General features: G+C 41.6%; 1 protein-coding gene across 3 annotated transcripts in view; it reads right to left on the bottom strand.

Annotated features, from left to right (window-relative positions):
* Positions 1-23,771, bottom strand: part of MNAT1 (MNAT1 component of CDK activating kinase) — a 124,229-nt gene that overhangs the window by 59,501 nt on the left and 40,957 nt on the right. For all 3 annotated transcript variants that reach the window (XM_064511929.1, XM_064511928.1, XM_026113832.2), the window contains exons 4-6: positions 17,484-17,587; positions 14,274-14,414; positions 8,194-8,319 (exon numbers count right to left, since the gene is read on the bottom strand). In XM_064511929.1, the coding sequence (XP_064367999.1) occupies positions 8,194-8,319; positions 14,274-14,414; positions 17,484-17,587 (371 nt within the window). The remainder of the gene's footprint in view (positions 1-8,193; positions 8,320-14,273; positions 14,415-17,483; positions 17,588-23,771) is intronic.

The following is a 23,771-nucleotide window of genomic DNA, read 5'->3' as shown; positions in this document are numbered from 1 at the left end:
TATGGGGAGAGGAAATGACAAATACTATCATTTGCTTTGTGTTTTTTAAAGCATTTCTCACCTACATTAGGGAAAAAATTCATTAAGTCAACATAAAGTGCTTGATGTCTAGGCACTTTGATATATTAGTAATTGCACAGTGAGCCCAGAACCAATTAAATGTTTCAGACTTCAGTCCATGGGTTGGAGTGCACAGGAAGCATTCTGAGGACAGATCACTTTTAAAGAAAGTGCATCTGGCATACACTTCAAAACCAGTTCAAAAAATCTAAGCACAGTTAGGCATGTATGTGCTTGAATCTTAACAAAACACCTTTATTTAAATAGAGGACTAGTACAACAAATATATTTACTACTGCTAATCATCTTCCATCATGCTTTTCAAAAGTTACCAGCATATTGCATAAATAATACTATGAGATTTAAATGAGCAGTATATGGATCATAGGACACTTCAGATCAGTGTTAAAATAGTTCAGATCTGGAACTTTAGTCCTAAACTGAATTCTATCATTCGGCATTTTTGGTGTCCCTTAGATCATATATACGAATTCTGTATCTGTGTATTGTTAGTTAGGAGACAGTTGAGATCTAGCAGCCACATTTTTTTTCCCTGTCTTGCTTTTCAAACATAGATAACCTTCTCACCAAATCAATGCAATGTTTATTATTAAAAAAAATTTGTTAATGATGACAAATTCAAAGCTAAGGCAACATGCAATACTTTTATTAGGTATCAAGAGAAAGTGCTTAACAATTGCAGAATCGCACTAGCAGAGCTGCTGTACTCCAGGGCTGAATACCACGCACCTGCTTTCAGACGTGCGCCCACATGCATCTGCGCTCCAAGGAGCTTGCTTCCACGGTTTGCTCTACAGTGCCGGCGCTCTGATCACCTTCACCCAGAGACCTGTTGGAAAACCCTGCGACTCCCCTTCTCACCTGCACATCCAGGTTCCCTTTGGAAGGGGACGCGGTGCCATGGGACTCATGCCCAGCCCAGGCTGTCCTAGCACCGAGCTGGGACGTGGCCAGCGTGCACAGAGAAACCGAGGCTGCAAGGGGCATGCAGTGGCCTCGGAGTACAGATTTGGCCACCGACTCCTGCTAGCGGTCTAGTCAAAGCCCAGCACCACTGAAAATTAGACCTTTACATGCTCTCTAAAGCAAGACAGTTCTTCTGAGACAGTTTATAGGCTTGAACACACTGCTTCCTCTTGAAAACACATGTTGAGATTCTGACTGCAGTAACATGGTTCATCAGTAAAAGACAGTGGTGTTTCGCAGTTTCCCTCCAAAGCCAAGCCTAGGTACCTTGTTGCAAGGGTTTCTTTAGAAGCACTGTTCCCAAGGGGAGATGCAGGCAATAAGCGTCTTACATGCTATAGCAGGTTAAGGGCTGAGAGGAAAGTCACAGCATTAACGAAGGCAAACAGCCCTCACGTCTGCAACCCAGCGCGTGCTCATTTGTACGGGACGCGTAAGCCAGCTGCGAGTTGCACAGGAAAACACTGACCAGTGCGCGAACATCACCTGAAGTCTAGAAGAAGCAAGTTTTAAAGAAAATGGATGCAATATTCTCATGTAATGAGATAGCTTTGTAAATATAGACAGATATCAAACTTATAATGGCAAAATAACCTAATCTCTCAGATGAGAGGAAATGACCTTCTTATAAAGCGTTTTTGCTACAGGAATCTACAAAGAAATGCTACAGCAACCCAGACACTCCTTTCGGCGCTGAAAGCAGGTACAGATATCAAACAGTACTTTTAGACCACAGAAACTGGAGTCGGGTGACAGAGGCAGACAGAAAGCTACCCAGGATGCCCTGCAAAAAAAAAGCAATCAAGACATCCCCAGCCTTTTCAAACTTTCCCTCCTCTCCAGTGGATTAGCAGAATTTCAGGTGATTAATTAGGGAAGACTATTCAGAGCTAAGGATGAGGAAAGTAGAGAATTCACTAATACACGGATATAGACCACCGACAAAAGGAATTTTGTCATCTGCTCTGACTACATCTCAAAGCCCCACGCAGATGGGTGCATGACGGGGAGTCTGAGGTCTCCCGCCCGCAAGCACTGAGCACACTGACGGCCACCGCGATGAGCGCGCTGCGAGCACCTTTAAACGATGGAGTCAAAAGCGACTCCGTCCATGCTTATGTCCTACGCTGGAACAGGTCAAGAAGCACGTACCTTACCTTTCTTAGAGTACACTCTAAACTAGGAAATGTTGTGAAAGGGGAACTATTTCCCCCAGTTGCAAAAAATAAAAAATAAAAAAATAAGAAAAAGGCAGCATACTATGCACAGAATGAAGATTAAACACAAAATACCAACTAAACTCCAACTGGCATACATCTCAAAGAAATCAATTCAATCTGAACTGCTTCTGCCCAAAGATAGACCAGCTGAGCTAACAGTGAAGGAAGGAAATAGGCTTGATTCGTGTGTCTTTTTTTTTTTTTAAATATAAACTTTAAGCAAATTCTAAGAGCACTTCCTAAAAAAACAGAGCAGCGAGAAGTGGCAAAGCAAGGCTGGAAGGCTGAAACAGTTCCTTGTCGCACAGCTGGGATGGCAGAGTGCTCTCTGGAGCAGCAGATGAGACATAGGGTAAATAGCAGCACTAGACTGACTTCACTTACCTCAGAGTACCTGGCATATGTCTACGCAACTTTCAAGGAGCACAATTGATTAAAAAAGTATTGAGAGAGACTTTTTTGCATTTGGAACAGGATTTTGGATAATTGCTCCACGAGCTATAAAAGAAACAGACTGAAAAACAGGAGCAGCCGTTGAACATTTGTTTGCACAGGAAGCAATATTGTAGGAAAAGGCAATAATGAAGAACAGTTAATTTAACCTGAGCTGATGAGGTCAACATTTTAAAAGAAATAGCTCCACATAATGTAAAATAAGAATGTTATTTCTCATTAGAATAATAATGCAAGTGTAACACTGCAAGAAATCTCTTCCCTCATGCTTGATACGCTCAGCTTTGTAGTAACATGCATTCCTGGGGTGTCCTAGGCATCCTGCATCCAATGCATTCATTCCTGTGAAATACTGATTTGATTACTCCCTCCTGTAAACTTCTGCTGCTGCAGACTGCATGTTACCCTCACTAGCTTTGAACTGCTGATAACCAGAACCTGCAACAGCTGGAATAAAATCACGGTAATACTCTGACACGCAGAAAATTATGATTAAGACCACTGCTGTGATTTAGATGGAAGCAGAAGTTGAAGGTTGAAAATTTAGTAGGTCTAGTTCCTATTCCTCCTTCTGCCACTGGTCTGCTGTCTAACCCTGGGCAAGTCGCAACCCCACTGTGCATCTGGTTCCTCTCCCTCCCCGAGGCATCTGTTTAAACTGCAAATTCACAGTGGCAGGGACCATCTCAGTAATGACCCTAAGTGTGTGGAAACACAACACAATGAACCCTTCATCTCAGTGCCTACTAATATTTCTATTAATAAATACTCCCCCCTGCTATTAAGTAATAAAAACAAAAACACTGAATGATCAACGGTGCATTATATTCCTTCTGAGGTATTTGGTTATAAAATGTGAAGGGAAAGCTCTCTCACATGGTAGCAGGCCAGAGAATATCTATGTTCTCCTCTCGCCTATTTGGGCAATCCAATTAAAGGTAATTGAGTTTTTAACTATATGAAATTATATGAATTACTTCAAGAATACCACCACTAGAGGGTAAGTCTCCTGGGAGATGGAGGGGAAGGGAGCAAAGAAACATTATATCACTGGAAGCAGCAGAAAAGGAACAGGGCATGCAGCCTGAAACGTTTCTGAAGGCAGCATTCACTCCAGCCAGCCTGCGGCATTTTTTAAGACATGCAAAGAGCTGGATCCCAGACTCCAAGGTCTGCATGTTCCCAGCTTCCAATGAAGTAAAGGAGTTCACTATCTCAGCACTCCTACGGATCCAAGCCTGTGCACTTTTAACCACAACGGTAACATGAAGGACAGAACTACAAGCACCAAAAGTCTCCTGCAGTCCTGTAAGCAGCAGAGATATAACACGAAAACTAGAATTACTGTAATGAAATTAATCCCTGGTAGGTTGCAAGCTGCCACTGACGCCCGATGCACTCTGAACACCTCTTACGCTTCCAAACGAGCTTCCCATGGAAACCATCTCCCAGCCAGAAAGGACCGTGACATTCACCATGGAACAGAAGAACGTGTCTATTCCCAAACATTCGATTTGCTTTGCACATCCTGAAAAGCCCTGGAAATCCCGGAAAAGCTGTTCATTTCTGACCACCTTTGCTCTTTCGACTGATACCAAATCTGTCCAAATAGCAGCATTGGCAGGAAATAGGATTCGCAGCACTACTGCAAGAAGTGCAATTAAGATTATAATTTCTGTAGTAGCTTTATGCTGATTTGAAATTAGATTTAGCGAACACAACATTTTAAATAGGCAGGAAGCCTATTCCTTGACGTGATGAGTATGACAAGCAGAAAAGGTCAGAAGCACTTTCCCCACGTATGGGGGTAAACCAGGCTGGCTGATGAGGAAGATACGCTCAGTGTGTGGAAGATATAATCTACAGAGATAAACTAAAAAGAGGAAGTTCCACTAGACCACAAAGAAAAAGCAGCTCCTGCTCAAGAAGGACAAATTTAACAGTTTAACAAAATAAGCATCAAGGAGGGAGACCCTATGCCTGTAATCTAACCGTCTCCCCTGTGCTATAGGGGATGCTCTCACCCAGCTCACCAGGGCAGGACGCTCCCTCCTCCCCCCGCAAGCCGGGGGACCCCAGAGCCCTCCTACGACACCTCAGACGCGCCAGCTTGCCCGAGCCGGGCCCGGGCGACGAGAGCGGACATGCCTTCTCCTGCAGGAGCCGAGCAACGCGCCCAATTACCCGTCAGGCTGAAGAACGCCTCTGACCGAGACCATCCCAGGAAAAACACGTGTTCGAGCTGGAAAAAAAGAAACGTGGAGCGCCACAACTGGCATATTCTTAAAGCCTTTTCGTAAACACGAGCTCAGAATTAGCCATGCATTTCGGCGAGCTCTATCTGGATTCCCTTCCTGTGAGACAAAATTAAGGAAAACACCACCAGAAAAGGTCAGCGGCCCGAGCTACTGGGAAGAAAGCACAGGGGAAGATGGACGACGGCAACTCGTTATCTGTCCGCAGCTCAAACTCTTTAATACTGAGCCTGAAAATGACTTTTCACAGCAACAACACTTCACTTGCAAAGCCGTAGAGCCAAATAGAGCAGTAATTCGAACAGGACTTAACAAATACTCAGCACCACCCAGGATCTGCCCCCACTGACATGAGCAGCGTGAGCCCCTGGGTCGGAGCGGAGCAGAGCTAAAGCATCGCGAGGCCCTAGGGAGTCAGGCTCCTGAAGAGCCACGCAACAAAATCCTACCTATTCCCAGTGTTCAACTACGTAAAACGGGTGGACCAAGCACCGCAGGATTTCCAGAAAAACCCCAGCCTCGCACCTATTAACTATAATATAAGGTGTGGGAATTCACCTGATGCTGTCACCAGAATACATTGCCGTGGGTCACTGGCTGCACCAAATCACGAACGCTGAACGCTGTTGCACTTTACAAAGCTATCTCCGATTTGAGCTCAACAGCTTGCATTTGACAACTTTCCAACGGGCGTCCCAGGCCTGATCTGAAGACATCAGGACTTCGAGATTTCATCACATCCCGCAGTGGATTTGAGCAGCAAGGGCAACTACCCAGGGGAACATCGTGAGCCTCAGCTCTCATTTCTTCCCTCAGTTCCCAGTTAGTTCCTATTTGTTAAACTTGGGCTCCTGGTTCTTGTTACATCTGCTGTTACACTGTTCAGACTCGGCATTTTCCCCCTCGAGGAGCTGCTTACTGTACAACAAGTCGTATCTTAACCTTCTCCTAAGCCATAGGCACAACAAAGCACATCTTACTGCCTTTGGATGAAGGTTGGTGGCTCTTAGTGGCGTTCTTCCAGATTTTGCGCTCAAAATGTCGCCAGCCCAACTCTTCAGTCTGCTAGTCTTACCAAAAGAAAAGTCAAGTCCTTTCCTATTTATTCCAGTACTGCTCACTGGAATATGAGCATAGCCAAGGCCTACACAGATGCTGTGGCTGAGGGTCAGCTTGGTTTACTCGTCTAGCTAGACTTCCAAATCCGCCTCGCAGAACCTGTTATTTATTCTTCTATTTATAATTTTGCATTTAGCTGTATTAAAATACATTTCATTCAAATGAGGCCAGCTTGTCAAAACTGCCCTGTACTCTGCCAACTTGCATGTTATCCATAGAAATTCAACATCTGCTTCCAAACACTGAATTGTGTCCTTGCAAAACACCCACAGAAATATTTCCATGCTGTGGTAACCAACAGCTACAAGAATTGCAAGTTAGCCAGTTAATCCATTTACTGTGGAGAATATCGATATTGTTATTATTATATAATGTAATTTTTATGTATTTTTTTCCTTAAATCAATGTCGTGTAGTAAATATATCAAGCATTCTTCTTTCTCAACCAAATCTGTAATTTTATCAGTGTAAAATCTATTTTGTTTGATATAATCCATTTCCCACAAAACAATAATCCCCAACTTTAAAAATGCCTATCCTTAACTTTTTTTTTAAACAGTACTATTTTTTTTTTTAATTAGGAATGAGTACTGTTTTAAGCTGTTCTTTTTTAATCTAGGACTAAGGTCAGGCAGGCTAGTTACACTAATCATCTACTCACACTTTCTGAACACCGATAAAATAACTATTGCCCTTTGAGTCACCTGGAGTTTCCACCCCTCTTTATCCCAAACATTAAGATGTACATGGCACAATCTCCTCATCCAATTCTTTCACCACTCTTGGATGAAGTTTACTCAAGTCCGCAGACTGAAAATGCCCATCTCCGCATAATACCGTTTAACATCCATTTACAAATGGATTAGAAAGTACTTCCACTGTCCTCATCATGTAGCACAGCCGCATCTTCTGTCTCCTCCCACGGGACAGACCAACGTTTGTAAGAAATGCTGACAATATATTCTAATAGCTAGAGAAAGCACAGGCATTCATGTAGAATATTTTTTAAATTGAAAGATGAACATTTTCTGTACGCCAGCTTTTCTAAACACCCAGGAATTGTATCATGGCACATATCAGTCTCCCTCCACACACTCAGACTTTTGAAAAGAAAAATACAGTTTATACTACAGGAACACAAGAGAACAATCTGCAAAACTTCACAAAAGCTGACACCAGTTTTGGAAAAATAAGCTGCAAATGCTATTACGTTGTGAATGCCTTGGGGGAAACAGAGAGACAACGAACACAGTACAGATATCCCTGACAAAACAGACTGATTAATTGATGGGAGACTAGTTTGATACAGAGGTTTTTGCTTTGCTTCTTTCTTTGTTTCTTGGGGAGGGGGCATTATTTTCAAGCCATCACTTGCCATTATCAACTCTAAAATACAGTCTAAAATGGGGGGGGTTATTTTTTTTTTCCCCCCCTTAAGACATGTTGGAAAACAGTAAAGTACAAAAAAGATCTGTAACAGATTTAAAATACTTCCCCCCTCCCAAAAAAAAAGCTTAAGGAACTTACATTTCCACACACAGGCTGAGGTGTACTTGTGCTATGTTGTGACAAAGAACAGGAATGCTGACAGATCTTTAGCTGTCACAGCAGCACTAACTAGCACGTTTGAAACAAAATACTTGTTGCTTCCTAGATTCCAGTAACAATGAAAATAGCATCCTCAGTCTGGAAAACGGTGCCAACTCGTTCTCTGTCTCACACTCAGATTTTTTTTTCCCCAGTGGTTATAGTAAATCTGAAGAGAGTGCAGCTTTCTCTTAAAATGCCAAAATTTCAACTTCCAGAATTGTGACACAAATAAGAGACATAAAAAATAATTCAAAAATACCACAAAACTTTGCGGGGGGGGGGGGGGAATAGCTTGTTTTTGGACAAGCATGCAATAAAAAGATATTGTACATTCCGACTAGCAGAATGATGAAATTCTCAGACTGTTCTCTTCCAATTATATAAGCAATTAGGAATTAATCTGTTTTGTATAACATGTAAGTCAAGTTTAGACAATAACCTCTAAGTCTCATATCAGGAAATGCTGGGTCTTTTGAAAGGCATTCAAAAAAAGAAAGCAGCAAGTCTTACCATCTTGATGCCAGTGGAAAACGTGACTGGTTTGACAGTTTTGGGTTTTTCCAATTGCATTTCTAGCTGAGTAGATCTGTCCTTATGCTGAGCTAAAAGCAGGGAAGCAGGAAGACTGGAGCTCTCCTGTAAACATACAAATAACAAAGCTCAATATTAAAACAAAACAAATATTAACACTGCATATTCTTCAAAACTGCAAACTGTGTCTGAAAGACCATCACAAGCAGAGCTGTGTAATGCTAAATATCCTCTAAAGGAGGAACAGTTTACAGAAAACGATCATTTTCAGTAATAGGAAAAAGCTGCAGCAGCCCCATAAATCAGAGTAACCCGCAAACAACTGGTTTTATAGAATCCACATTAAAGACAATATAACAGGCTCCTTATTCCAATCAGCCAATGCAACTATACTTATTAAAATTAAAAAAAGAACTTAATCAGAGAAGGAATAATACAAAGTAGTATAACTTGGATCAGATGTTTATCTAAGACACATTCTTTCTACCAATGAACTCAGACCAGTTTGAAATTGCTTCCCATTAGATTTCACCTGAGGCCGTTTGGAAATGATCCTTGCTCTGCTTTGCACAATGGCACTATTGTGAGTACAACCAACAGCATATTTATTTTCTCCTTTACCAACTTATTCTTAGGGAAGCCAGCCAATTTTTTTAAAATATATAAAAGTAGTAAAAGGAATAGTCAAGCAAATTAACTACTTAAAATCTTGTGTTTAGGCTACAACAGATTGATTATTAACATACATATACATACTACGTTCTTGAGAGAGCCAGAAAATTATTGGCCAAATAATTTCCTAATAAACTAGTCTGACTATCCACACACACACTGAAATCCTCTAATTTTCCCAGCTACAATGAAAGTAAAGTCAAGAGCAGGGAAAGAGTTCAGAATGGATTATTCCCAGAGTTTTCTGGTGCAAGATTTTATTCAGAAAACACTCATGCATCGTATATACTTCTGTTTCAAGGAACCAAGTAAATATTGAACTATGAACCATATTTGCTACTCGCCAAAAACAACCGAGCTTAATAAACTAGACTGTGGACCATATAATTCACTTATAGCTGCCTAGAGTAAGAAGTTTGAAGTTTCTAATGCAGTGAGATGCCTTGCTAGTCTTCATTTCTTAGAGAAACCTCCTGAAATGATCGTGAAGAATAGCCACGTTGGACACCTGCTTTTCACATCACCCTTCCTCCTCTTTCCTCTCTACTGATTGTTACACCTACTTTGTCTTACAATTAAATTGCAAGTGCTAAAAGCAGAACACATTACACAGTGAGAACTGGTCCAGACTGAAGAATAACATAACTAAGAGGATCCTACCCAAACTCCTGAGGGTAACCAAGGGTTAATCAGACTGTAAAAAAAACTAAACTCCAGTGATAAGAGACATCTAATTTCTGTACAACTGGGAGAAAATTTGGACCACAGATGTTCTAGTTTAGAGCCTGCATCTTCAAAGAGCTGTACATGTCCATAACTCCATCACACAGCCCCACGTGCTGCCAGCAGAATTAAAAAAGTTGAGTTCTTTCAGCCATCAGATTTAATATACTGGGGGAAGGAGGGAAGGAAGAGCAAGAAGCAGTCTCTTGGTTCGTTTTGCCCTCCTGTATTCCTTAAATGTTTGCTGCACTTCTAGTACAATAACTGAGCCCATTTGGGCTCTGCCTTCTGAACAGTTTCACATTTGCACGGTGATTGGCAACCAGATCACCCAACTGTGGGAACACGACGCTGTGCCGGCAAGGCACCACGGCCGTGACTGTTTGTCCTTTCTAACATGCATAGTCCTTCGGTTAACTATTAACGCAGAAACAGAGAGGCAGCAAAGACCCAATCCTGTAAGCGTTTATCCATACCAGCAATGTTCTGCACGGCAAAAGCGAGCTGCATGACTGTACGACCAAAACTACGTATATGCAAAAATTGCAGAAAGATTTGTCCTAAAAACCTTGAGGTTCAAGGGAACGCGAGGACACAATGCCTTCAAGTCACCTTGCCGTCCTCTCGATCCTGAGCTATGCCAGGGCGCAGGGAAACCGGCCTCCTGGGTGCACACCGCAATGCCGTTTCGCTCCCCACCCGGGCGCCTGGCCTCAGCGCCCCGCCAGCACGAAGAGCTAAGTGCGAGGCCCACAACCCAGCCGACATCCAACAGCAGCTCTGCAATCATTTGTACGCAGACAGCTCGTAGTGTAAATAGAGGGAGTGCTTTAATATTTTATTCAGCCCTGGTTATCTAAGTCTGGAAAGAAAAAAAATATTTCTTCCAACAAAATGTAAAATCCACTTGGGGATACAAATTACATTACAACAGGGTGCTTTGTGTCGTCTTTAAAGCAGTTGGTTTTATTCCAAAAGAGGTCATTTATAATGATGGCAATATCAGATCTGCCTAACGTAGTACTGGGAGGCAAAACAGGCGATGGGTAAGAGCTCAGGACCAGGAGCCACAGCACCTGCTTTCTCTTCCAGGAGCCTTCAGAGCCCGAGGCGCCCGCCGTCTCGCCGTCCTTGTCTCTCCAGCGGACCCCTGGGTCTTCCCTCTCCCTGCTCCCAGCTGAGGCCACGGGCTTCGAGGCTGCTCCTTTCCACCTCACCTGCGGAGCTCCTCAGGCCAACAGCAGCCCGAGCCTCTCGCGGGACACCTCAAACACCAGACGGTTCTGGGCCTTTTCTCCCTGCCTCTGGAGTGGCTAAGTGATAAGCTCTTTGGAGGCAGGGCAGCATTCCTGCACACCTTTGTAAGCAACTGAGGCTTCTCACTGTCGTGACACAGTAAATAATCTCTTTAAGAGACTATGAATCCCCTGAGCCCTGCATTGCATTGCCGGTTGAAGCACCAGAGGCAAAATTCTTCTTGGAAGCGCATGGGAGTGTGCAGTGACGACCTCTCCTCTCTCAGGACACCCCAAAAGTGGTCTGCAGTGACCAAGCTAAGCGTGCAAGGAAAGACCCGAGATCTCTGCACTCATCACATAAATACTTGCCTTAAGTTTCCTCTTACTGCTCAGTATGAACAAACTGAAAAAAAAAAAAAATTGAGACCGCCACCTCAGGGCTATAGGTCCCCGAAACCAGGTGATGCCCCCGAAAGGCAGTTCACAACTTACGGGTGAAACGCCGCGTCTCCCACCCTCTGCTGCACCCACGGTCCTGCCACGTCAGTAGTTCTGCCACGGATACCACTGCAGCCAGGACTTAATCCGTGTGGCTTTAGCTTAGTACCAACCAGCACAGATATAAGAGCTTTTTTTAAACAAGTCTTTACATTTTTACTGCTTACGTTTGTTTCTGCTGCATCTGTAATCAGCCTCATTTTCAGATTTGTGGCACAGCGTTAGGGGGATTTCAGAGACCATAGGAAATGTTTATTTGCTTAACAACCACTGGTTTTCCAGAGACTTTATAAGTCATTGTACAAACACTTCAATGCTGGTTTTATAAGCCTTTAGTATTACAAAACAAGTTTTGGCCCAAATTTAAGTTGACAGTGCCCTTTCATAAACAGAGAGGCAACCTAAAGTTTCCCAGCTTCCCTCCTCTGCCTTTAAAATCACCTTTCTGTTATTTTTAGAATATTAAGACTGTTTTAATAGCACTACATATGCAATCACAGTTAAAAGTACCTATTTTGGTCATGTTTTAAGGATTATTTATAACTATTCTTTTCTCAAGCCATCTGGCGAAGTAGGTCCCCAGTAAACTAACTGCTGTGTAAGAAAACAAAACCGGTCTCTACTAAATTAAAAGTGTATTTTAGAACAGGATGGAATATGTTTTAGTAAGTCAGAAACCAGTTCAAAATCTTTTTTCTGAGCCATTAAGTTTGATTCTGTAGTGGTGTTTTTATTAACTGAACCACTACTCGAACTATTCCTGATTGTGTAGAGTGTAAACACTTCTTTTTTTTTTTTTTTTTTTTTTTTTTTTTTTTTTTTACCTCTAAAGTGAGAAGAGACTGCTAGATGCAAAGCTACAGACTTGCAGGATTTTCAAGGAACCTTTCTGCCTACCTCTGCTTCCATCCACAAAAAATAAAATACCAGCTCCTTTCAACAAATCCAATAAAAGGCTGCCATGACCCCCAGCCTGGAACAAGGCAGCCCTTCAGCCCAGCCCCTAACACTCCCAAATCGCACGCCGATGGTCTCTCTCCCTGCCTTATCAGAGCCTCCTGCACTGGTTCAAAGAGGAACGCTACTTTCCCTGGGAAAGGAGAAAGCCATCTACATCCTGGATAAGGACTGAGAATGTAAAGCAGGAATTAGTGCTATATTAACGTGACATACGTTGAAACAAGAGAAATACCGAATTCAATCTGCCAAGCAGTTTTAAAGCACGTAGTGACAACTGCACACATGTACACGTATTTACTTTTCCTGTTTTCTGATTTTCAGTGGGACACACAGACTGTTCTGTTGGGTCTTGGCGTGTGAACATGTGTGTGTATGTCTCCACACACACGTGTACAAAATTATATATATATATAGAGAGAGATGTGCATCTTGTTTAAAGAATACATTTAGTGGGATTCTCTGCCCACAGATCATCACTGCATTTCAGATGTAGAAACAGCAGTAAATTAGAAAGGAGTACAAAGATGATCTTCAAAAGTAGCCCGCGTTTGTTTTCAGGCTATACAACACTCAGTTTCCGAAACACAAACACAAATAAATCGAAGCTTCAGATGCTCCAAAAGGAGCAACTCATACACAAGATGCCTGCAGTAAGAGAGCATGACACATCCAAAGCTTTTTCTCCTAGGAGTTTCTAAATACAAAGAGACCACCCCTGATTCAGAAAGTTGCTACACCTCCAGTTTTCTCCCATCGTTTCCTTGGGAGAAACTCTTCCCTGTCAAATCTGGGTGTGTGTTCCAGGATTAGCCCTGCCCTTATGCTCTTCACTAGACACCTACCACTGACCACTGCCAAACAGAGGCTAGTGAACCAGTAAACCTTCATTCTGACTCAGTCCAGAGAGTCTCAGGTGATCCATGCCCATCCTATCATTTAGGTGCTCCGACTTGGAAAGGGTTGACTAACGCTGGAATAGCGACTCCTGAAGATTACTGCCCCCCCGCTCTCCACCGTTTCCTCGCTGCAGAGGCGGCGGACCTCACCAAGTACCTCCTGACCACCACTTTGCTTCCAGACACCAGGTCATCAACTGCAACAGTTGAGGACTGCTTAACAAGCAAACAGTGATGAGATTTCACACTGTGGCTGAACGGACTTAGCAGCTCCTCCCTACCCCCTCATGGATCAGCTCAAGGCATGATCGGACAGGCACCAGAACAGATGCAACATCAGCTGCAGGCAACGCCAGCAAGCAGCCACATAAGTTTAGACATAACACAAAACCTCATCCATGCGTGCATCAGGTTCCAGGTGGGGTGGTAACTGTATCTGCTCTGCTAATGCACGTCATCTTGCACCCCAGTCAAAGCCCGTACCTTTCACATTGTCCATGAATTCAGTAGAAATCTGGACCTTACAGTAGCTCTTCCACAGACAGGCAGTCAAATATCAATTGCTAAACTGAAAGTGGGAGGGCTCGCCAAAATAGTTTTTGAAATATACCCCCACACATCAAATAGCAGCAAAAGAACCTTGAATGGAAGCTCATTAGGGACATAAACAAACAAGAAATTCTCAATATCCAAAAAAACCTTCCGCATTTTTTTCTGCTAGCATCTTATCCAGGACTAATGCTATGTTGAAGCAGCCCAGAACGGTCTCCTAGAATTGATTTCTGGCTGCACTGGGCATCCTGGACACTGAGTCAATGCAGTCTACGAACCAGCTGTTGCACCCCAGAGGCAGTCTCCCTCCAGCCCTTGGCTTTACCAAAACCATTCAGAGTTGTTTGCAGCAATGAAAGGAATAAGTGAGAGAACAGTAACACATTAAAGGTCCAAAACAGGGGGACAGAAACGGGCAGACGTGTTAATTCCACAATTCAAGTGTGGAAGGGATGAATGTAAATGTACACGCTGTTTGCTCTGCTACACAACACTCAAAGCCTCTGTTTATGGTACTCACCAGTTCATCCAAGAGAGCCTGTTTATTCTTCCTTTTTATAATCTGCTGTAAATGTTCTTCCTTCTGTATGAGCAGCCGTCTTTGTTCATTTTCCTGTCGCTCCACCTCCAAAGCTTCCTCCAGCTCCTCCTGCTCCCGAGTCTGAAAGCGAAACGTTAGAAATCCACTAGCAACAATCTTCCTCCCTGGGTGGATAGAGTTCGCACTCACAGCTCCGTTGCCTGTCAGAGTACCTATGACAGACCAAGTAACAGGAAAGCAAGCAAATTCTACCTTTTAAGGGGCGTTTTGGATGAGGATTGATATTTTTACCTCCCCTTACTGGCCAGTGCAAAATTAGGTTTTCCCTTGCTGCTCTCTGCAGTAGAAAAAGAAATCACCTTGATCTTGGCTCTTTAAACATTAGATGATGACAACGGCTCATCCTTATACCTCAGCTGTAAAAGACGACAACACTTCTCTGTTTCCAGATCTGACTCCTCAAGAGGTGCAACTGAGTGATAGAAAATATAGTACCACAATACTGCAGTATCGCTCCTGATACCTCCCCCCGATCAACTGCATCTTGGCTGTGAAGTACGCTGCATGCTTCTTATTGGTGGGGTGGAAGTAAAATAAGAAATTGCAAATCCATGAATGTCAATGGAGAAGTCTGCCATGAGATAAAACATATTTAAGCATGAACTGTAAGAAATGTCACATTCCCAGAAAATGAGAAATTTTTCCCATAACTTGGATTGCAGTCATATGTGCCACAAGAGATAAAGAAGTTACTAGAAGATTAGTTTTCATTTCAGGATTTAATTCTTCTTCTTAAGAAGTTTTTTTTTAAATTGTAAACTATTAAGTCAACTGTATTTGAAAATTACAGTAAAAAAGGAGAACTCAAAGACAAGAGAAGCAGAGACAGAGGATAAAAATGATTAGAGACTAAAGATAAAAACTTTATACGAAACAGAATCGAGCTGGTCACCAACCATTGACCCACTGAAACTAGATTCCGTTCACATTTAATAAAACAAACAAACAAAAAAACCCGAATTGCTAATTGAGGTTATTTCTGAGAATTAAGGGATCTAGTTAGTTCAGTCAACAGAATTTAAGAGCTCAGGGTCTTTAAGATCATCCAAGCTGCCTGGAATTTGCACTGAAACAAAAGAAAACTTGTAGGGAAGTGCTGAGAGACATAGCCTGAAAAACCAGCCCAGAAAAGAGAGTCAGATATGAGTAAATTTATAAACAAACCTAAACGAGATCAGACTACAAGAACAAAGGAAGAATTACCACAAGTCAGACTGAATTCCTTCTGAAGGGAAGACCAAACAAAACAGGGTTAAAAAAAAAGAGAGAGAGAGAGAGAGAGAGAGAGAGAGAGGGAAAAGTAGGTCTGTAGGACACTGAGGGTTCTGTCAAGATTAAAGATAGAGAGTCCCAAGATCCAAAGTAATAAAATCAATAATGGTGAACCCTGGGGCAAAGTCAAAATATCAAATGGGAAGAAGCATATAGAAATAGAAATAGTGTTTCCCCACAGTCAAGGAAGGGAAATCAAGAAGATTTAACACATTCACATAACGGAGTCCAGACAAAACTATTTCAAAACTGAGAACATGCTAAAATGTGAAATTAGATGTGTAGTAACAAAGTAAGAAGTAACAAGTTACCCTATGCCAGGAGAAGATACTGTTTTAAAGATTTTTTTGTTTAATCTAAAGCTATGTATTTAATTTTTCCCCATGTGATCCTGCATCCGATTTAGAGAGCTAACAGATGGGTTAGTACAGGAATAGCAAGGCCGTAAGAAACTACTACAAAGATGACAAATACGGCTTGTCTTGAAAGCAGAACTAGCAGTTATTCAAGTCCTGAGGCAACTGGTTCAATAACTTAATATTTTCATTTGTAATGAAGAACAATACGCTCATGAAGACAAGAGTAGCAGAAAAGAGCTGTAAAGAAGTTACAAGGACATGTACTTGGAGACACTGCTAGACTGCACGCTACTAGGTGGGGATGGAGTAGTGCTATGTTGCTTGATAGGCTCATACAGCTACTGCACAGGCTGCCTGCAAGTCATATACACGAACAGAAGACGGACTGAAGGCAAAATACACTATTCTAACAGTGACCTTAGAGATTGCGCCTATACTGTAACATAAGACACGTAGTCAAGGATCTGGAAGGTCTCTTCAAGCTCTATGTTCCTCTGAAGCGTAGGATATTGCACAGCGTCAGACACATGATAACACATCAGGGATGGACCCCTAGGGAAATTTCCTTGCCTTTAAAAGGAAGAGGTTCAAACAAACATTTTTCAGATTCCAGCCTCCTCCTGTGAAATCCCAGTGCTGAAGAAATCACTGGGAGTTTTGCCACAGACTTCAGGGGAGTAAGGATTTCACCCCTACCGATTTGAAAGCAAGTCCTAGTACAACTAGAATACACACACACACCACGGTTATGTCACACTCTTGGCAGACATTTTTCTTCAGGAACCAGTAACAACGTATATTTTTTAAACTGAAAAAATACTTAGCAGATTAAACTTTTCTTTAAGAAAGAAATCCATGTAAGTTTATTTTTAAAGAACAAAATGATATCCGAGCCATATTTAAATGAATAAATCTTCAAAGACCCATGTGTTTTGCATACGGACAATGTACACAATACTCCTGCTATTATTATCAGCTCTTAAGCAAAAGTTTTAAAGTTTGTTTCAACATCTTTCATTTTAAATTTTGCATAAACCAGACCTTTGCTTTCTCTCAGTTTTACAAGTCTCTCTCGGGAGCTTCATAATGTCTGTGTCTGGATTCCTTTTTTCCTTCAGATGAGAAAGGAATGATTGTCCTGCTATAGGAATGAACTTGGTCTCTCCTGGATATTGTCCAATGACACTGCCAGCAGGCATGCGGCGGTGATGTATTAGATGCAGGCTTTTTTGTCTGTCCTTCTTTTTAAGCTCTTCCCAAAATAATGCATAATTATATTCCAGCTATAAATTTCATCTCTTTAAGCAGCACTAAATAACAGTATCACAGAATATTAGTGTATTACACTTTTTTTTTTTTAAATACAAAGGAAAATCTACACCATGGCTTTAAGCTTTGATTTGTATTCAAGATATTATTTTAGAAAATACTCCATTTTGAAAATCTTTAACTCTGACTAATGAATAAAAATTGTAAGGAGATGAGAAGTTAAACTAACCAGTTTTATCTTATTTTTCTGAATGACTTCTTTGTTATCCTTCTGGTACATTTCCATCTTCCTTTTGGTGTTCTCCAAATCCACATTGTTGGTCAAGTTAAACACTGCATAAATATTAAAGAGACATGAAGTAAAAGTATTAGGTTGGCATGCACAACTATGATAAAGAAATACTACTCTTATGTCCTTTCTCCATTCTAGTGTCAGACAAACACTGCAGCAACACTTATTTAAATATGCCTTGTGAAGCAAGATGCAGTCTGCTAAATCACTGCAAAGTTCAAAAGAAGCCAGCAGAGTTTCTTTAGGTTTATATATCTGTAGCAGATGAAAATTTGTTTTTTCCATCCTATTTTGTAATACTGATAATGAATAATTGTGATATTGTCAGCAAAATACTGACTTTTAAGTAGCAGTTACAGCTAAGAACACACAGATGCCTGTAAAATGAAATCAGACTAAGCACATACATATTAACACAAGGTTAGAAACTAAGCCCTTCCATTTTATAAAGCCGTCTAATGCACAAAGACTACAGAAAATGTATTTTCAGGTACACATGAAAACATTCACATTATTTGATAACTTAAAGGCACCAATGTACAATTACATTTACTATGTGGAATGTGCAGATGTATTCAGATGAATAGGTTAAATGAGATTATTTTGGTCTCTTGGGTTATACACAAATGCAAAGAGGACATAGCCATGCAACTATGAGCAAGCTATAGCAGGGTCAGCCAGCAAGCTCCACTGTTTAGCTGAATATTCCCAATTATCTACATACAGCACAGAAGATACTTCAAGAAATTCAATGGTTGCTATAGTCAACAGCTTGAAAGATATGGTTTGGATGATTAGTAATTTGATACAGAGCTTGAGCCTTTCACCCCCAGGTCACTGGTTCAATTGTGGGTCAAGTGAACTCCACCTGAAAGCCATTATCACTGGCAAGTCGCTTGGTGATCACCACCCAGAGTGGATGCTGGGCTGATGCCCACCTCCCTAGACCTATCACAGACCATGGGCTTACAGCAGTCTTCACCAAAACCTTTAAGAGGTTTACCACAGGGCCACAGTACATTTATACGAGAAGCAGAGAAACGCGCACTGCTATTGATAAACCCTTTGCAAGAAAGGAATGACAAAGCCATTGCCCTGAGCCAACTCCTAAAGAATGGAAGGAGGTGAAGATGCCACCACAGGACTTAGAAAACTTAATTTCAGTCCTCTGTTCCCAGGCTCTCAAGTGACTGTGGCTGAATCAACCTTGGACGCATGTACCAGTACCAGATCAGGCTGCTAGACAGAAACCGAAGGAAGAAGTACAGAGTCTGGTTTTTTACTCAGCAGAACAGCACACATGTCAGTTTGATAAAGGTTAACAGCCTCTCTTCTGTCATCCTCTGCTCAGGTAACATGGCAGAAAAACTTTTAGGAGGATTCTGGATAAACCAAACAAAATCATTGACGATCTTCCACAAACTATGAATCGCCTAGACTGGCAGAGCAACAAAAGCAGCAAAAGAAACAACAGGTTTCAAAGTAGGCATCATCGGTGAAACACAAAACAGGAGGTGGGAGGAAGCGGGGAGAGGACCAAAACACCAGAGCTGGGGGATACAGTTCAACTAGACTAACCAGCTCACTATCGCCAAAAGGGCAATACAGCAATACAGCTCACTATTGCCAAAAGGGGTGGTCTGGCTCTCACATCCCTACTCCGGGGCACAGGCCTGGCCCTCTCCCCTGCTCCGACTCTGGGACTCTCTGGACCCTCTGCAGAGTCAAAAGAAACCTTCCAGCAACCTGACCTGGCTCAGCAAAGGGGTCGGAGAAATGCCAGAGCTGGTACAAGGGAAGTAACAGAAATACACAGAGGGGAGTAGGAAGAATACTCTTCCCAGGAGTACTGAACCAGCAGTCTCCAAGTCCTAACAAAAGTACTCAGTTCTTCCTTAAAATGCAACAAAAAGGGGGTGGGTAGAATACAGTTGAAGAAATTCCTAACCTTAAGCAAACAAACAAAAACCACTGTGTGTATTTTTTCCTCTTTTCCAAATAATGAGTAATATCAAAGGACTGACATTTTAATTCGGCCTGACTCCTAAAACAGCTGAACTCTATCCCCCACTCTCCTGACATCCAAAGCGATCGGGGATGCAGGCTGGTTTTGTGGTTTAAGGATTTGACAGAGAATCAAAACCTGGGTTCAATTTCCAACTTTGCTACCGATCCTGGGCAAATCACTTGACCTCTATACTGGAGGTCTTCCATCTGTAAAAACTAGGGGCAGGGGAATAATGCTTCCTTTCTCCTACATTTTGTCAGCTGAGTCTACTTACTATAGCTATGTGCAGTGTCTGGCTCAGTGGTCTTGATCTCATCTCAGGTGGTGCCTCTAGGCACTAATATAACCCAAGCAAGCCATACAGAGCTCTCTGACTTTCAAAGTTCAGCTCCTTGGTTTTGGGGAGAAGTTACTCATCTCAACTACATTTTATTTTTTTCCTCTCCAAAAGGCATAACAAGATTGTCCAATTTCGTATTGCAGTAGATAAACAGTTTTTGGTTGTAGCAGCATTTCCTTAAGAAAACATGTTATTTTAGTCTTGGTTTGACCTCCAACTTTCAAGCCTACAGTTTCCAGCTGACAAGCAGTTTAATATTTGAGTATTATGGCCAAGAAGAATTGTCATGTGAAAATGCTGGCATACAGTCAACATCAGGGCTCTGCAATGACAGCAGCTGCATGGGAATGTCAGCACTTCCTACAACTTAAATCCACACACCAGCTCTCTAAACTCTTGAATGACGACACAAGAAAGAAATAGCACATGAGACATGCTGTGCTAGCAGGATGCCCAGATGCCGCCTTCAGGTGCAAGAGGAGGAACAAGATGAGAAGCCAAATGCCTTTGGGCTCCTGCACATCTTGGGTATTCCTCTAAAAATAACCCAGCAATAAGCTGGTGACCTAGGTTCTGTAACTATTGCTGGCTGATTTTTTTTTCTTTCTTAGTTATTAATAGGTTCAGCAAGTTAGCTAGGTTTGAGAACCACAAAGTTGTAAAATTTTAAGCTTAATCTGGGTAATGCGAGGGAGGCTTTACACATATGCAGATGCCCACCTTTCTTCAGGACTACTTAGAAAAGCTAGTTTATCTTGCAACTTGGTATGAAGTAACTTTTCCATGCAAGAGATCTGTTTCTGCATCAGTGTTCAAGGAATCTTCAATAACCACCTGCACAGCCAGTCCTTAAATGCCTGCAGCTCTGCTGGGAGTAAGGTTAAAAAAGGTTTATTCTTCCTCCTGTTTCCCTGCTATGGTCAGAAACAAATGCTTCAGTGGATGCTCACCACAAATAAAATCTCCTCAACCATCGTGTTTCCTTGCACCATGCTGATTTTGCTCTGCCATATTTATTGTATTTCCTCACTGGAGGATGCAGTAGGACACCAACAGTTAGAAAGATTCATACTTCCTATATCCTCAAAGACCAGAACGGATTTCTCCCACTGGGTAACAACTCACAGGCATTAAAGAGGAACACTTGCTCCTGTAACTGTACCCTTAGCTGCTGCTCCTCAACACTAAGCGATCCAGATTTCAAAACTTAAAATACTGTAGAGGTATATTTTGCTGCAACAGTGTTAAGACCTGGATGTCACTTGACCAAGAGCAGTGTCAACAGCTGTCCTTGAATAAATGAATAAAAAAAATCCTCCTTCCTACCACAAACATCCTAGTAGCAAGGCAAACTATGCTCTTGGACACTGCGTGGTTGCTATCAGTGGCCAGCTAGCCAGCCTAAATATCCTTCAGCACGTTTTCTAATTTTTTTTTCATGAGTTTCAAATGTTTTTTCATTAATATTTAGAAAATACAGATTCTTACAATTATAAGCTCACAACTGCAAGTGGCAAGTCCATTTGGTAAGGGACTAGGCCACGAAGGATAACTAAGAGACTCTTTCCTTGTCCCCTCCACAAGTTACCTGGCATTTAAAAACTGAAAGTACCAAACCAAAGAACAGGGGCACTATGAATACGCCATACACAGCATCGTACCTTTTATACAGATAGAACTCTGGACTGCTTTCGGTTTGCCACAATTTTATTTTTAATATCATTCTTCCTCGTGTTCCAATTTAAAAAAACCCAACAAAATAGGTTATAAAACTAGAAGGAGCAGAAAGAGTTAAAAGCCTAACTCTCATGCTACACCTACCCTGAAAAAATATTGGTATAGATCTGACTATGACTGGCAAAGCAGATGGCTAGTTTGAAAAAGTTTCAAAGAAAAGCCAGACTTATTTTTGTCCATGTTGAAATATAGCATAAGCCGATATAACAGGCCTGAAACCCTTCAGGGAAAAGAAACAGAAGCTGTTTTGTATGCAACAATTATTTATCTACTTATCCATCTCACATTGGTTGGTTTATAAATTGACTTGCCTTGAGACATCTGTTGAAGTATAACAGGAAGACTATTGTGTTTTTCTGAAACATTTCATTCTATTTAGGTAAAACTCTGTACTGCTGAAATTCAGCCTTTACAGGGAGACTTTTAATTTTTTTAAAAACAACATTTACTGTGCAATTCTATAACAAATGGAAAATATTTTTCTAGTTGTTATAAAAGAAAGAAGAAAATTTGAGGCAAAATTTTGGATAACATGGCTCAATAATTTATCTGGAGATGCAGCAGTGTAAGTGAATGTCAGAACTTCAAATCAGATCCATCAAAATCTCCCCATTTTAGTCCAAGATATTGCATATTCTTGGAGACTTCTCCTCCCAGTTCCTTAACAGACAGTAATGCTAGCATGTAAAAATACTTGCCATGCACAGATTAGGAATATTCCCTCTCTGGAGAGATAGCAGATGACTAGACTGGTGATCTATAAAGGCAGTTCCTATGTTGTTCATTTTTCACTTGTCCACAACCCCACTTACAACATCCACCTTCTACCCTCTCTGTTCTGAGGAACCCTTGCTGAATTCAGCTAGCTGGAGGCACTGACCAAGTACAGGAGGTGCCCACTCCATATGCCCAACTCTTTTCTATATGAGAAAGTCATAGATTAAGGATATCTACAACTACAAAAAGAAGGGGGAAAAAAAAACAATAAATTACATAGACCAGTATATGAATGACACTAACGGCTCCAACAGGAAGGTAGTCAATTTATTGTATACTTTATAATGGAATTTATTTTATCAGATGGGATGTAGTCAAAAATCATTTTTTATTTCTTAAGGGGCCGAAAATTCATTTGTTGTGCTACTTTAGCAATAAATTGAAATAAGTTAAATGGCTGTTTCTTCCAAAGTTTAACACTTTCTTAACCTCCTCCCCAGTCCACTGAATACCTAAGAGATATTAAGGAAGAACAAGATTGCACATGGTTATCTTGCAAAACATAGTGTTCAATCCACATTACACTGGTATAAGCATGGTGAAAGTTAGAAATTATTAATAAACATTAGTTTGTCATAAACAATATTCTTCCCACCCTACTACAAAGAGCTTCAATTATTATCTTCATAAGTGCCAGCTAGAGACTGGGAACGGCAGAAGAGCAACTGCTTTGGGTAGAGCACTAGAAAGGGAGATGAACAACCAGATCCTCAGTCCACCCTGAAAGTCCAACATTGCTGCAGCATCTCCTGCTGGCATTTTCGATGTCCTAGCCCACCTCTGGTCTCCTTACTTGAGGGAGGAGGAAGGGGGGGAAGAGAGATGGGGCTAGATGACCTTGAGAGGTCCCTTCCAGCCAACATTTCCATTTTTACTATGAAACAGTTATCAGAAATAAAAGAAAACTTACACCTAGGCCGGGGGGCAGATGGACTAGTTAGATACTAATCATTCTTTCTGTTTATCCTCAGGTGTCTTTCCTTGTGACAATAAATTTTCCAGAAAAACACCCTGGCATAATGTTGAATGATTTTCAAATCACTCATCCCTATCAAGTCTAAGAAAGATCACTTGGGCTGGAACAGGTACAGTACTGAAATCTTTGTTTCAAGGAGACAACTGAAAAGCACCTTTGATAAAGCTGAATGATTTCCAAATGGATTATTCCCATCGTTAGCAACAGCATAACCATCCTTATGTGCACACAGAGAGGAAAAAACTGCAAACAATACACAATATAACCCACAGGTGATCATAGATAGTAAAATCCTTTCTATTCAAGGGTCGCTTGTTAGACAAGTACACTGAGCAAGAACACAAGTCACCGGGGGCTGGTATTGCACAAAATCTTAGGGAAGTAATG

Source organism: Dromaius novaehollandiae, chromosome 5 (genome assembly GCF_036370855.1).
Source record: "Dromaius novaehollandiae isolate bDroNov1 chromosome 5, bDroNov1.hap1, whole genome shotgun sequence".
Classification (NCBI taxonomy): domain Eukaryota; kingdom Metazoa; phylum Chordata; class Aves; order Casuariiformes; family Dromaiidae; genus Dromaius; species Dromaius novaehollandiae.
This window is presented reverse-complemented; position numbering and strand designations above follow the sequence as displayed.